Genomic DNA, 14,416 nt, shown 5'->3' with positions numbered 1-14,416 from the left:
GCTTGAACCATTAGAACTCACCCTGCCTCACTTTCCCCTTCTGTGAAATGGGGCTCCAACTCCTATTCAAGCTACTATCATTTGGGGACATTGTGAGGCCACAGATCCCAGAACATCAGAGTCAGAGGTAGCCCAGAAAGCTTCCCACCCATCCCTACAAATGGGAAACTGAGGTCTGGAAAGGGAAGGGCAGAGCTGGGCTCCATGTCTCAGGCTCAGACCCACCATCAGGCCTCTCTCTAAAACTAATCCCAGCTGCCACGCTGCACCCTGAGCCTGGAAGCCTGAGCCACACAAGGACGGGGAATTTTCCTTCCCGCTTCCAGAGGTCTCTGAACCTTCCTGACCTTGTCCCCTTTGGAGGGTATTGGGGAGCAGGGCGGGCAGAACCCCAGCTCGCTGTCTGGGGGAGCGCTGCAGGACAGCCTTGTCTGTGTCTGTCTGTGTCAGCCTGCCCTGGGGACCCGAGGTCAGGGAGGAAGTGCCGCATCTGGTCTTCCCCAGAGCGGGAGTGTGAGCAAGGGTGGGATTGCGTGTGGCCCGAGAGTAGCCCCTCCCCTCCCCCTGTCCCCACCCCAAACCCTCTTAATGAAATCAAGCTGGCCCTGCGGCCCAGCCGGGAAGGGAGGAAGGAGGAGGGACGGGAGGAGGGACGGGAGGAGGGAGGGCGGGCAGGCGCCAGCCCAGAGCAGCCCCGGGCACCAGCACGGACTATCTCTCCCAGCCCAGGCGCCCCCCGCTCTCGCTCCATTCGGCGGGAGCACCCAGTCCTGTGCACCAAGGAACTGGTGAGTTCTGGGGTCCTCTCCTCTGTCCTGAGAGCCTGGGGCTGTCTTGGAGCTTAGGGACTGGGGACTGTCGGGGCACTCTGGGGGACCTCTCTGAGTGTGTGTGGGCTTTGAGTGTGTGTTTGGTGTGGTATGCACGAGTGTGGTGGAATCTGAGTCCCATGTGCGGTGCTGGGGTGGGCCAGAGTGTTGTGTGTGTGCAGCTGGGGCCTTGGTGTAGGGGGCGTGTTGCTTCCACTTCTCTGCAAGTGGACGCCAGGCTGTTGCTTCCAGGATCCGTGTGAGGGTGATGTGGACGGTATTGTCCTGTGTGCGGGGATCGGCTGTGTGTCAGGGGGTTGTGTATGTGTATGTGTTGTGTGTCCGTGTGTGTTCTCTGTGTATTGTGTGCATGGGCCATGAGAGCGCTGTTGGGTGTCTCGGTGCTGTGTGAGTCGGTGTGCCTGTGTTGTGTGTCTTTATACTGTGTGTCCATGCTGCTGCTGTGTGTGTGTGTGTGTGTGTGTAGGGAAGCTGTGCTCATCCAGACCTCCAGGGGCCCAGGTCCCTGTCCTCGGCTGGCCCTGGGGTCCGGGGCTCGTGCAGCGCTCCAACCAGAACCTCCTCCCCAACACAAGGCCACTAATTGAAGCCAGGTTTCCAAGGGTCCCCCCTCCCCCAAAGGCCACCAGTCTCTGGGTGGGGGTGGGGCAGCCCCCGGCCCCCTACCTTCAAGTCTTGGGGTCCCCAGGCCTCAGGGGCGGATCTGCACTCCTCCACATACTCAGGACCGCCTTAGGGCATTTGTCACACTTACACACCGCCAGCCCTGTCTGACATGTCTCCAGGCGGGGAGTCCTGGGCAGTCACGTGGTACCTGCTAATTGGCACCCACTATGCGCCAGGCACGGCCGCATCTTGTCCTAACAGCAGTCCAGGGAGGTGGCTCTTATCCCCATCGTACAGATATGGAAACAGGCTCAGAGAGGTGACATGCTCAGCCCAGGGACACATAGCCAGGAAGTTACCTCCTCTGGGATATACCAAGACAGACTTCTCTGTCCAGGGCTCTGCCAGGCTCACCCCTGACTTGCTGTGACCTGGGCAGGCTGTTTCCAGTCTCTGGACCTGAGTTGCCTCTAGGGTGAAGCAAGAAGCATTGGGCCTGACCCCAGCTCCTAATGGCCTGCGAGATTCTGAGTCCTTGAAAAAATTAGGGTCCAGTGGGGAGGTAGGAGGTACCTGGCAGGCAGAATGATGACTTCAGAGTTGTCCAGGACAGTGCTTCATTTCACAGATGGGAAACTGAGGCCCGGAGAGGGCAGGGGCCATCCAGGGCCACACAGCCATCTTTTTTGAGGCTCTGCTGGCTGCAGGTGGGGCTGGGTCCTCCACACGTTGCCCCCACCTTTCCCTGGAAGCCAGAAGGGGTTGTGGGGTACAAGGGAGTCTGAGAGTCAGGGTCTCAGCCTTAAAGAGCCAGTGGCAGCTTGCGTGTTCTCCTTTCTTGCCCTCTGCCTCCGACTTCGTGTGTGTGTGTGCTGCATGTATATGTGTGTGTAGGTATATGTGTGCATGCGTATGTGTATGTGTGTGCATGTGTGTGTTTCGTTCCGCATTCCTCGGCGGCCAGAGCTGAGGAGGTTTCACTGAACGGGGTGAAAAGTTGGTCTTTCCCCGGGCGGTGGCTGGAACAGACAGTAAGCGCATGTTCCCATCCGGCGATGGTGCTCATTCGTCGGCTCAGGGTGGGAAATTGTTGGCTGAACCTGGAGCTCGGCTAAGGAAGGAATTCAGCTACCCCAGACACCATCTTTCCTCGGGACTCAGCTACTCCGCACCAGGCACTCCCTGAAAGTTGTCTCATGTGTCCCTAACAGCTCTGAGAGGTGCTACCTGTGGTCACCCTTTCCCAACTTATGGATGGGGAACGAGAGGCCCACAGGAGCCGGGTGTGTGTGTGACCGCAGAGCTGGACGCAATGATGCCGGGATCCTTGACCCAGCCAGAACTTGAGTGGGTCTCCAGACACCACTGGTCCCAGCTGCCCTCTGCAGTGAGAAGTGGTAGTTGTTGCCATGAAAGCTGCCTCCTGGGCTTGACTGGGGGTGGGAGTCAGGGAGGTGACTGGCGGGTCACAGACTCCAAAGCTCAAGGTTGTCTGTAACGGGTTTGCTAACGGGTGCCAGAGAGGGCAGGGGGTCCCTTCCTCATTTAGCATCTGACAGGTGATGTCCACCAGTGGGAACAAGCCATTCCTGGCTCAGAGTGTGTGATGTGTGCAGGTGTGTGTGGTTGTGTAGGTGTGTGTGGTGTGTATGGTTGTGTGTATGTGGAGTGTATGCATGTGTGTGTGGTGTGTGCGTGTGTGTATGATTGTGTGTAGTATGTGAATGTGTGTTTAGGGGTGTATGTGTGTGGCATGTGTGTGCGTGGTGTGTGGGGTGTATATGGGTATGTGTGGCGTGTGTGCATGGTTGTGTGTGGGGTGTGTGTGCATGTGTGTGTATGAGTGTATGTGTAGTCTGTGCATGTGTGTATATGGGTGTGTTAGTGTGTGGCATGTGTGTGCATGGTTATGCGTGGTGTGTGTGCATGTGTGTGTATGATTGTATGTGTAGTCTGTGCATGTGTGTATATGGGTGTGTGTGTGAGTGTGTGGCATGTGTATGCATGATTATGTGTGGGATGCGTATGGGAGTGTGTGTGAGTGTGTGGCATGTGTGAATGGTTGTGTGTGTGGTGAGTGTGCATGTGTGTGTATGGCTGTGTATGAGTGTGAGTGTGGTGTGTGTGAATGTGCGTGTAAACTCCTGGGATCAGACAGAGGAAGGTTCGGATCTCAGCTCAGCTACTCACCATCTGTGTGTCCTTGGGGAAGTAACTGTCTGTCTCTGAACCTCCGTTTCCTCATCTGTAAAATGGAAAGAATGAAGCTGCCCCAGGGCTCCTGTAGGATTAAAGGCATGAAGAGGGCGTAGATGAGTACCCGTGAGGAAAGCATGGGCGACCAGCTCATTTAAAATGAGTCCCTGAGAAGCCTTGTCTGTTTTTTAAAAAATTGAAATAATTTAATGTATTTCATAGAGATGGAGGTTTCCTTATGTTGCCCAGGCTGGTCTTGAACTCCTGGGCTCACGGGATCCTCCCAAGGAGCTGGGACTATAGGCATATACCACCAGGCCTGGCTCATTTTTTATTTTTTTTGTAGAGATGGAGTCTTACTCTGTTGCCCAAACTCCTGCCCTCAATCAATCCTCCGGCCTCGGCCTCCCAAAGTGCTGGGATTACAAGTGTGAGCCACCATGCCTGGCCAGTTTTGCCTCTTTTTATGTCCTGGAATTATTTTTAATTTTTTTTTGCCATCTAAGCCAGTTTATTCACATTTACATCAGCACAATTAATTTCTTTTTTTGTGTTTTGTTCTTTCTTTCCTTCCTTCCTTCCTTCCTTCCTTCCTTCCTTCCTTCCTTCCTTCCTTCCTTCCTTCTTTCTTTTTTGAGACAGGTTCTTGCTCTGTCACTTAGGCTGGAGTGCAGCGCCAACTCCACTCACTGCAGCCTCAACTTCCCGGGCTCAGGCGAGTCTCCCACCTCAGCCTCCTCGGTACCTGGGACCACAAGTGTGCGCCACTATGCCTGGCTAATTTTTGGTGTTTTTAGTAGAGACAGAATTTTGCATGTTGACCAAGCTGGTCTTGAACTCCTGAGTTCAGGTGATCCTCCCACCTTAGCCTCCCAAAGTGCTGGGATTACAGGCATGAGCCACCACACCCAGCTGATGCAATTAATTTCAATGAAAGCCGTGTCACGGAGAAGCCTCAGGTGACCTGGAACAAGCCCCTAAATGGCCCACTCTGGGCCAGGACATACTTCCAGGACATAAAAAGAGGCAAAACTGGCCAGGCATGGTGGCTCACACTTGTAATCCCTACCTCACCTTCGGAATCCTCACAGTACTTGTGGGGAAGGTAGCATCCTCTGCTTCACCAAGCAGGTTCTGAGGCCCAGGTGCTGGAGATGTGACCATAGCCAAGGCCTTGGGAATCTCACTTCCTCTTCCAGCCTGGAACTTGCTGTGTGACCCCAGGCCTGCCCTTTGCCTTCTCTGGGCCTCTGTCTCTCCACCTCAGTCCCCTCAGGCCCCAGGACAGGAGATCCTAAGGCTTTTCTGTGTTGGAGCTTCTAGACCCAAGCCAGCTTCCGGGACCTGAGCCCTCTGCTGGGCCGGGCAGGGGTTCTCAGAGGACAGCACAGTGAATTGTGCCTGGGTTTGTCTGAGCAGCTGGGAGCCCCCAGCTCACACTGGCTGGGAGAGTTAGTGTTTTGAAACTCAGCTCCTCTGTCAACTCTGGCTATGAGGAATTAATTCATCAGCTGGGCTGTCTGGGCCAGGTGGGGTCTTGGGGTTCACCTGGGAGCAGCCTTCCATCAGGGCAGGGAGGCCCCCGGCTCACGTGGTTCCCATCTAGTGGGGGTGGGGCGCATCCGCAGCTCAGCTTTGTCTCGGGAACCAGGACTTCTCCACCCTGGGGCCCATCCTGACTCCTGCTTGGAGCCTGGGGGTGAGGGCAGCCACAGGGGGCTGTCCATGCACGCCCCTGGCATCCATGACCACTGCCTAGCTCAGAGACCTGGAGGCTTCAAACCCTAGGAATCTTTTTTCTTTTTTTTTTTCTTGAGATAGGTTCTCGCTCTGTCACCCATGCTGGAGTGTGCAGTAGTGCAATCTCGGCTCACTGTATCCGCCTCCAGGGTTCAAGTGACTTTCCTGCCTCGCCTCCTGAGTAGGTGGGATTACAGGGGCACGACACCATGCCTGGCTGATTTTTGTATTTTTAGTAGAGATGGGGTTTCACCATGTTGGCCAGGCTGGTCTCAAACTCCTGACCTCAGGTGATCGGCCCACCTCAGCCTCCCAAAGTCCTGGGATTATAGGTGTAAGCCACTGTGCTCACTCAGCTAGGAATCTTTTGCAGAATAAGGTAGAGCTGGGCTGGGGGAAGGTTTGAGAAAGCCCCTGAACCACCAGGATGTGACTGTGTGGAGCCACTTTGGCTGCCCAGTGCATGGGGTCGAGACCCTGAGGGGAACAGGACCATGGAGGGGCTGGGGGCTGGAGGGAAGGGTCCCAGGGTTGTGGGTAGGCGGTGAGGTATCACTCAGCAACCTCAGTCACTCACTCGGTTTCTCACTTACTCTGCCCTGCCATCATTTCTCCCTTTCTGCTTGGATCCAGACCCAGCTCTTCCCTGGCAAGTCACCATGTCCCTCTCAGCCTCAGTTTTTTCATCTGCAAAATGGGCCTAATCATAGAACCTCCCACACTGGGCAGTGATGAGGATTCATTGAGAAATTCCATGTAAGAAACTTACAATAGTGGCTGACACATAAAGCCATGGAAGTGTAAGTTATCATTATAAATTCAGCCAAGTCAGTCGGGGTATGTTTATTGAGCACTTACTGTATACCAGATATGGGGCCAAACGCTGAGGAGGCCAAGATGAATAAGATTCAGCCTCCGCCCTCCGGGACCTCCAGGGAAGTGGGGGAACACATCTGTACCCCACACCTGAACCAGCGGGGCTCAGGCCCCGGGAATGGAAGGGACTTGCAGGAAGGTGTTTCATGCTCCCTGTTCCTCCTGGGGGCTGGTGAGCCTGTTTCTGAATCCTGACACTCTAGAGTCCCACCATGACTTCTCTCCTCCCTCCTGTCTCACAGGTCCTGGGGGCACCATGGTTTCGGCAGCAGCCCCCAGCCTCCTCATCGCTCTGTTGCTGCTCCTGGGGTCTGTGCCCGCTACCGACACCCGCTCTGTGCCCCTGAAGGCCGCGTTCCTGGAGGACATGGCAGGTAGTGGGGAGGCCGAGGGCTCGTCGGCCTCCTCCCCGAGCCTCCCGCCACCCTGGACCCCGGCCCTCAGCCCCACATCAATGGGGCCCCAGCCCACACGCCTGGGGGGCCCGTCACCCCCTACCAACTTCCTGGATGGGATCGTGGACTTCTTCCGCCAGTACGTGATGCTGATTGCTGTGGTGGGCTCCCTGGCCTTTCTGCTGATGTTCATCGTCTGTGCCGCGGTCATCACCCGGCAGAAGCACAAGGCCTCGGCCTATTACCCATCGTCCTTCCCCAAGAAGAAGTACGTGGACCAGAGTGACCGGGCCGGGGGCCCCCGGGCCTTCAGTGAGGTCCCCGACAGAGCCCCCGACAGCCGGCCCGAGGAAGCCCTGGATTCATCCCGGCAGCTCCAGGCCGACATCTTGGCTGCCACCCAGAACCTCAAGTCCCCCACCAGGGCAGCACTGGGTGGTGGGGAGGGAGCCAGGATGGTGGAGGGCAGGGGGGCGGAGGAAGAGGAGAAGGGCAGCCAGGAGGGGGACCAGGAAGTCCAGGGACATGGGGTCCCAGTGGAGACACCAGAGGCGCAGGAGGAGCTGTGTTCAGGGGTGCCTGAGGGGGCTCTGGTGGCCGGTGAGAGCCAAGGGGAGCTGGAAGGGTCTCTCTTGTTAGCCCAGGAAGCCCAGGGACCAGTGCATCCCCCCGAAAGTCCCTGTTCTTGCAGCAGCGTCCACCCTAGTGTCTAATAGTCCTCCCGGGCTGCCAGCCCTGACTGTCGGGGCCCCAAGTGGTCACCTCCCTGGGCATGAAAAGACCTTCAGCCCTGACTGCTTCCTGACACTCCCTCCTTGGCCACCTTGTGGTGCCAATCCCAGCATGTGCTGATTCTACAGCAGGCAGAAATGCCGGTCCCCCGGAGGAATCTCACCAAGAGCCATCATCCTTCACCTCTGCAGCCTCAAAGGGCTACATCCTAAAGCACAGCTCCCCTGACAAGGTGAGGGAAGGCATGTGTCCCTGTGACAGCCAGGATAAAACATCCCTCGAGGCTGGGTGTGGAGGCTCACGCCTGTAATCCCAGCATTTTGGGAGGCCAAGTCCAGACGTCGCTTGAGACCAGGAGTTCAAAACCAGCCCTGGCAACATTGCGAGACCCCCATCTCTACAAAAACAAAAAACAGTCCACTATATCAGCCACATCAACTGGGAATCATGTCACAGGTCATTCCTGGGGCAAACATCACTGCTTTTCCATCAGGGGAGCAAAGAATAAGTGGGAGTTTTGGAAGAGTTTGGATGAGAGACGCTGAGGTGCCCAGCGTTCATAAGGCAACATGCAGCCTGGCGTGAAGCAATATTTTGGAAATGCAAATGATCCCCCTCTTGTGTCTTTTCAATCCTGAATATTTTAGTGTTATTCTGCCTGTGCTCAGAGCTCCAGCAGCAGAAGTGGGTGTGGTTAATTAGGATACTTCTGTGAGAGGACCCCTGCACACATTACAACAGGTCCCTAAATGAGCATTTCCCAAACTAGATTCCCTGAGGCACTCTTCGGAAACAAGATTGTTTTTTTCTTTTCTTTTTTTTTTGAGATGGAGTCTCGCTCTGTCACCGAGACTGGAGTGCAGTGGTGCAATCTTGGCTCACTGCAACCTCCACCTCCCAGGTTCAAGCGATTCTCCTGCCTCAGTAGCTGGGATTACAGGTGCCCACCACTACGCCCGGCTAATTTTTGTGTTTTTAGTAGAGACGGGGCTTCACCATGTTGGCCAGGCTGGTCTGGAACTCCTGACCTTCAGGTGATCCACCTGCCTCGGCCTCCCAAAGTGCTGAGATTACAGGTGCGAACCACCTGGCCCAAACTGCTTTTTAAAACAGCTACAGGGTAAAATCCTGCAGCACCCACTCTGGAAAATACTGCTTTTAATTTTCCTGAAGGTGCCCCCCTGTTTCTGGTTGGTCCAGGATTAGGAATGTGGGGTGTAGGGCATTTAAACCCTCTCAAGCGCTCCCCAAGCACCCCCTCCCTGGGGGTGAGCTTCTCATCCCACTACTGCTGCTGTGATGGGATGAACGAATGGAACTCTTCCTACCTGGCCTCCAAAGCAGCCTAGAAGCTGGGGGCCTGTGTTTGAATGGACCTCCGCCCTGGGGGAGTCCAAGGGGCTGGGGGAGGGTTTCTGACACCCAGCCTGGAGCAGGGGGGCCCTGGCCACCCCCCGTCGCTCACACATTGTCTGGCAGCCTGTGTCCACAATATTTGTCAGTCCTCGACAGGGAGCCTGGGCTCCGTCCTGCTTCAGGGAGGCTCTGGCGGGGGGTCCTCTCCCTCATCCCTCCATCTGGGGCTCCCCCAACCTCTGCACAGCTCTCCGGGTGCTGAGATATAATGCACCAGCACAATAAACCTTTATTCTGGCCTGAAGTCTCACTGGTTTTCTGGGGGCTGGGGGGCATGAGCCTGCTGGGGAGGGGCTCTTGCATGGGGATGGGGACAACTTTCTGGGGAGACACATCAGCCCAGCCCTGGAGGCTGCAGGGACAGATTGATGTGGGAAAGAAAGGAAAGACCAGTGCTCCTGAGGAATGGGCTGGAACTCATGTCCCCAGGGGTGGAGCATCAGCTCTGGACTTGTGGCCACGCAGACCCAGGTTCCAGGCCCAGCTCTGCACTTACAGTGGCCATGGGAGAGTCACTCACCTCTCTGTCTCCCCTGCAGGTGGTTGAGGACTGGGACGGGTCTCATGGACAATGCCCCCCTCACCGCATCCTTGGCTGGGATCGGGGGTAGGAGGCAGCCCTGGCCCTGCAGTCGGCCTCTGCCTTTTGCCTCCCCACCCACCAACCTCCTCTTGGTCTTTGATGGCAAGTTCCTGCAGCGACTTCTTCCCCGCACCCCGGGCCTCAGAAGCTGCCAGCTGGAATCCAGATGTGGCTGGGGCTGGGAGCATGTGCTGGGTCCCTGGGGTTGGGGGGCAGTGGGCCATCCCCTGCAGCCCCTCCCCTCCACCGACCCCACCTCCACCCGGAGGGGGCCCCCGAGGTTTGGGTTTCATAACACACAATGGCCTCTGTCTCACTCAGTGGGGAAGGGCCCTCCCTTTCTCAGCCCAGCCAGGCCTGCCAAGAACAGCGGGAGGGTGGAAGAGGAGTACCTGTGTGTGCTGCGTGGCTCTGACCAAATCGTTCAACTTCTCTGGGTGTCACAGGCTGTGATTTCTGCTTGTTCCCAGATGTCTTAGGTGTTGTGACTGGGAAGTGCATGAAGCTTCGCTTGAATACACAAAAATCTAGTAAAACAGAAGCGGTTGTTAGAGACCCTGGGGGAGCAGGCGGGGGTGAGCTCCCGGACCAGCGGCTCCAGTCTGCAGCCTTCCACTAAGGCTCAGCAGGACCCTCTAGAGGACACGGAGTTCGTGACCTCAGCCATAGCCTGTGAACCCCAAGGTTGGTGGGGGGTGGATGAAGGAGGTGTCCTGAGCACCAGAGCAGTTCACCTCTGAGCTTTTACAGCTGCTGTTCCTTCTGCCTATGACACCTTTCCACCCCTCCCAACTCCCTGCCGCCTTGCTAACTCCCCCTTATCCTTTAGCTTCTGGCCTAGATGTCCCTTCCTCCTGGGAGCCCTCCCTGATAGCTTCCACCCACCCCCCTTCCACAGTCCCTTGGCTCAGTGATAATAATGGCTTCCAATTAATGAGCCCCTGTTATGTGCCAGGCCCTGCTCTCAATACTTGGCATCATTAACTCGTTGAGACTTGCAGCCCTCTGAGGTGTGCACTGTTATTATTCTCATGTCACAGATGTGGAAACTGAGGCCCAGAGAGGTGATGATGTCGGCTGCCCAGGTCCCAGAGCCAGGATTCCAGCCCAGCAATCTGATCCCAGCGTCTGAATTCTCCACTGGGCTCTAACGCTTCTTTGAAGAATGAATGAATGAATGAATGAATGAATGAATGAATGAATCTCTTGGGAAGGAGACAGCAGGGCTCCTCTCCTGCTTAAAGCCACTCCCATCTGCTCTTACATCTGCTATGGGGTTACCTAGAAGGGGCATTTTATGGGCACACATCTGACTGGGCACCAGTGAACACTGAGCCATAGAGGGAGATGGTAGTTGCCAGGGGGTAAACAGGATTGGGGGAGATTTGGGTTTGAGGCTGGGGGAGAGGGTCCCACTGTTCTCAGGGGCTGAGGAGTCTGCCAGGGCCTGAACAGTCCCCCACTGTCTCTGGGCTTGTAAAACAGCACAGCTGCCCCCAGCCTGTGAGTCTGTCCCCGAGCCAGGCCTGCTGTCATTCTAAAGGGGGAGGGGGAGGAGCAGCAAAACTACCCCAAGGCCTCAACCCCAGCTCAGGGTAGAGATGGGGGATTCTGGTCAACTGTGTGGGTGCTGGGGGTGCTAAAGGGCCGCTGGTTGGAAGCGGGACTCCTTCCCAGCCCCTTGCTCTGCTCTGATCAACCCAGGAGTGTTAGGCGTTCCCTGGCTGGGATCAAGTCGAAGGTGAGAGCGAGATCGGGCAGTGGGCTCATCTCTGCTGGGCACATAGTCTTTAACCCTCTTGTGATGTTTAAGGTGGTTCTGGTCCCATGGTCACCTTGTCTGGGTTCAGTCCCAGCTCCACTCTTTCTTAGCTGTGGAGCCTTGGGCAAGTCGCCTCACCTCTCTGGGCCTCCGTTTTCACGTGCGTAAAGACGGAATGACCCTATCCCAGGTAGCAGAGGTCTTCACCTACATGTCGGGATGACCTGGGAGTTTAACAAAATGCTGGCTCCTAGCCAGGTGCTAGGTGACTCACACCTATAATCCCAGCACTTTGGGAGGCCAAGACGGGAGGATCACTTGTACCAGGAGTTCGAGACCAGCCTGGGCAACATAGGGAGACCCTGTCTTTAAAATAGTAATAATAATATATATCCAGGAGTGGTGGTGGGCACCTTTGATCCCAGCTATTTGGGAGGCTAAGTTAGGAGGATTGACTGAGCCCAGGAGGTTGAGGCTGCAGTGAGCCATAATCGCACCACTGCACTCCAGCCTCAGTGACAGAGAGACTCTGTCTCAAAAAAAAAGTTGACATCTAGGCAGGGTATGCTGGCTCATGTCTGTAATTCTAGTACTTTGGAAAGTTGAGGCAGGAGGATTGCTTGGGCTCATGATTTTGAGACCAGTTTGGGTAACATGGTGAGACCCCATTAAAATTAAAAAATTAAAAAATTAAAATACTGGCTCCCAGGCCCCACCTAGACCAATGACATCAGAGTCTCTGAGGATACAGCTGAGCAATTGTTACTGCCAAGATGCAAAGTCCACAAGGAGAGAGGCCTGGGGGTTGGCCCACCACTGCTTCTCTTGCGCTTGGCATGATTCTTGGCACACAGTAGGGGTTCTGTGTGTGCATATGTACAAGTGTGTAAGGCCGAAGGGGGTCATATGAATCAATGTACCATACATCCCTAACCATATTTAACCCTCACTGCATTCCCCACAGAGAGCTGAGCAATATCAGTACCCATATTGCACAGATGAAGAAATTGAGGCTCAGAGAGTTGCAGTGAATTTCCTGAGGTCACACAGCCCAGCAAAGCTGGGATTCGAACCCGGGTCTGTCTAGTTCCTCAAGGCTATTCAGCTGCCTCATTTTAGAATGTATCTATGATCTGAAGGCCAAGCCCTCCACTATTGGTGCAGTGGGGTGTGTGTTTCATCATTGGTCCTGCATCCCTTTTTCGGCCTCCCCTGTACTCCTTCTCCCGGGGGTGTTGACTGTGGGTCACGCCTGTCCTGGTTCTCATTCACACAGGCCTAGAATCATCCAATCTACTCCTGTTGGGATTAATTAACCTTCTGGGTTCTGAGGTGGCCCAGGAGAAATTAGCAAGTTCATAGCTTCTCTGATTTCCAACCATGACTATTTCATAAGCACCTGCTATGTGCCGGGTATTGGGAACACAGTGTTAGCAAAATAGACCTGAAGTTGTATTCTAGTGGAACAGATGAAAATTAATCAAATAATGATCTAAATGCAGCTACAGTGATTAATAACAGAAATAGCTGCCATTTGTGAAAGGGCTATTATGCACATGGCTGGTGCTTTGCCAATAATATTTTTTACAGCTTTACAGAGGGTTAACTGACACAGAATAAAATGCATATATTTAAAGTGTACAATTTGGCCAGGCCCAGTGGCTCATGCCCGTAATCCCAGCACCTTGGGAGGTCAAAGCAGGATGATCACTTGAGGCCAGGCATTTGAGACCAGCCTGGCAATGTAGTGAGACCGCCACCCAACCCCATCACTACCAAAAAAAAAAATTAAATTAACCAGGGCCGGATGCTGATGGCTATGCCTGTAATGCCAGTGATTTGGGAGGCTGAGGTGTGAGGATCCCTTGAGACCTGGAGTTTGAGACTAGCCTGGGCAACATGGCGAAACGCTGTCTCTACAAAAAAAAACAAAAATTAGGCTGGGTACGGTGGCTCATGCCTGTAATCCCAGCACTTTGGGAGGCCGAGGCAGGTGGATCACGAGGTCAGGAGATCGAGACCATCCTGGCCAACATGGTGAAACTCCGTCTCTACTAAAATACAAAAATTAGCTGTGCGCGGTGGTGCATGCCTGTAGTCCCAGCTACTCAAAAAGTTGGGGCAGGAGAATCCCTTGAACCCAGGAGGCGGAGGTTGCAGTGAGTCGAAATTGCGCCACTGCGCTCCAGCCTGGTGACAGAGTGAGACTACGTCTCAAAAACAAACAACAACAACAGCAACAAAAAAGTGTACATTTTGATGATTTTTGACATGTGTTTACACTAGAACTGTCATCACCATCAAAATAATGAACATTTCATCACCTTCAGAAGTTCCTTGGTACCCCTTCATAATCCTTCCTTACTCTTCCTTCTCATCCTTCCTCCCACCCCTAATGACAAGGCAACTATTGATTTGCTTTCTGTCACTATGAATGGTTTTAATTTTTCTGGAATTTTCTACAAACGGAAACATACAATGTGTGTTGTCTTTTCTGCCTGGCTTCTTTCACTCTGCATAAATGTTTTGAGATGTATTCATCTTTTTGTATGTATCAATATCTCACTCCTTTTCATTGCTGAGTAGCATTCCGTCATATGGATGTACCGCAATTTATTTATCCATTCACCTGCTAATGGACATTTGGATGGTTTCCAGTTTGGGGATATTACAAAGAAAGTTCCTATGAACTACTAATGTTATTTGATTTTTTTCCTCACAGCCTTCAAGATGAGCTGATCATTCTTTCTCTCCATTGTACAGATGAGAAGAATGGAGGCTCAGTGGAGGCTCAGAGGGGTCAGGTGACTCATCCAACATCACACAGCCAGTAGTTGAAGTGTTGAACCTTAAAGAGTGGGGATGTGAGAGCTGAAAGTGACTTTAGGGAAACTTCTAAGGTTCAGAGGGCGTCAGCATCACTTGGGACCACTGAGCGCTGTTTTAGGTCTGCAGGTGATTCTGATGTACTAAAGTTGAAGATCCCAGCCCTTTATTTTATAGGTGGGCATGTGAGAACCAGACAGGGGCTCGGGTGGGGCAGAGCTGGGCAGGAATCAGGTCTCTTGTGGCAAGTCTTGAGCTGTGTCCAGCTCTGCACTGCTTCCTCCTTGGTTCTTCATCTATTTTGGGAGAAGTATCTTCATCTGTCTGGAGTGGGACGAGGAATTGCCATTTTTTCAGGAGGTTTTAATTTCAGAATTCCTTTGGCTGCTCAGAAATAGCAGCAGGGATTTGGTGATGGCTCCAGGGCCCGGGAGGTTTCCCGGCAGCTGCTCCC

At 54.1% G+C, this 14,416-nt stretch overlaps 1 protein-coding gene across 2 annotated transcripts; it reads left to right on the top strand.

The window, feature by feature from the left end:
• The first annotated feature begins 443 nt into the window (after positions 1–443).
• Positions 444–9,035, top strand: TMEM119 (transmembrane protein 119). 2 transcript variants are annotated; one of them, XM_011935819.1, is made up of 3 exons: positions 444–513; positions 725–788; positions 6,491–9,035. In XM_011935819.1, exon 3 carries the CDS (start codon positions 6,505–6,507, stop codon positions 7,354–7,356), a length of 852 nt encoding a protein of 283 aa, XP_011791209.1. In that variant the 5' UTR covers positions 444–513; positions 725–788; positions 6,491–6,504; the 3' UTR covers positions 7,357–9,035. The 2 variants fall into 2 exon arrangements, with proteins under 2 accessions (XP_011791209.1, XP_011791201.1); XM_011935811.1 differs by lacking the exon at positions 444–513 and adding an exon at positions 4,275–4,482 and having other exon boundaries at positions 625–788.
• Positions 9,036–14,416: the final 5,381 nt, after the last annotated feature.

The sequence above is a fragment of the Colobus angolensis genome, unplaced genomic scaffold (genome assembly GCF_000951035.1).
Source record: "Colobus angolensis palliatus isolate OR3802 unplaced genomic scaffold, Cang.pa_1.0 Scaffold10, whole genome shotgun sequence".
NCBI classification, from domain to species: domain Eukaryota; kingdom Metazoa; phylum Chordata; class Mammalia; order Primates; family Cercopithecidae; genus Colobus; species Colobus angolensis.
The sequence above is the reverse complement of the archived record's forward strand: the minus strand, read 5'-3'. Positions and strand labels throughout refer to the sequence as shown.

Bases quoted from the DNA above. Each gene is read 5' to 3' on its own strand.
- TMEM119 (XM_011935819.1), top strand. From the start codon at position 6,505: ATGGTTTCGGCAGCAGCCCCCAGCCTCCTCATCGCTCTGTTGCTGCTC.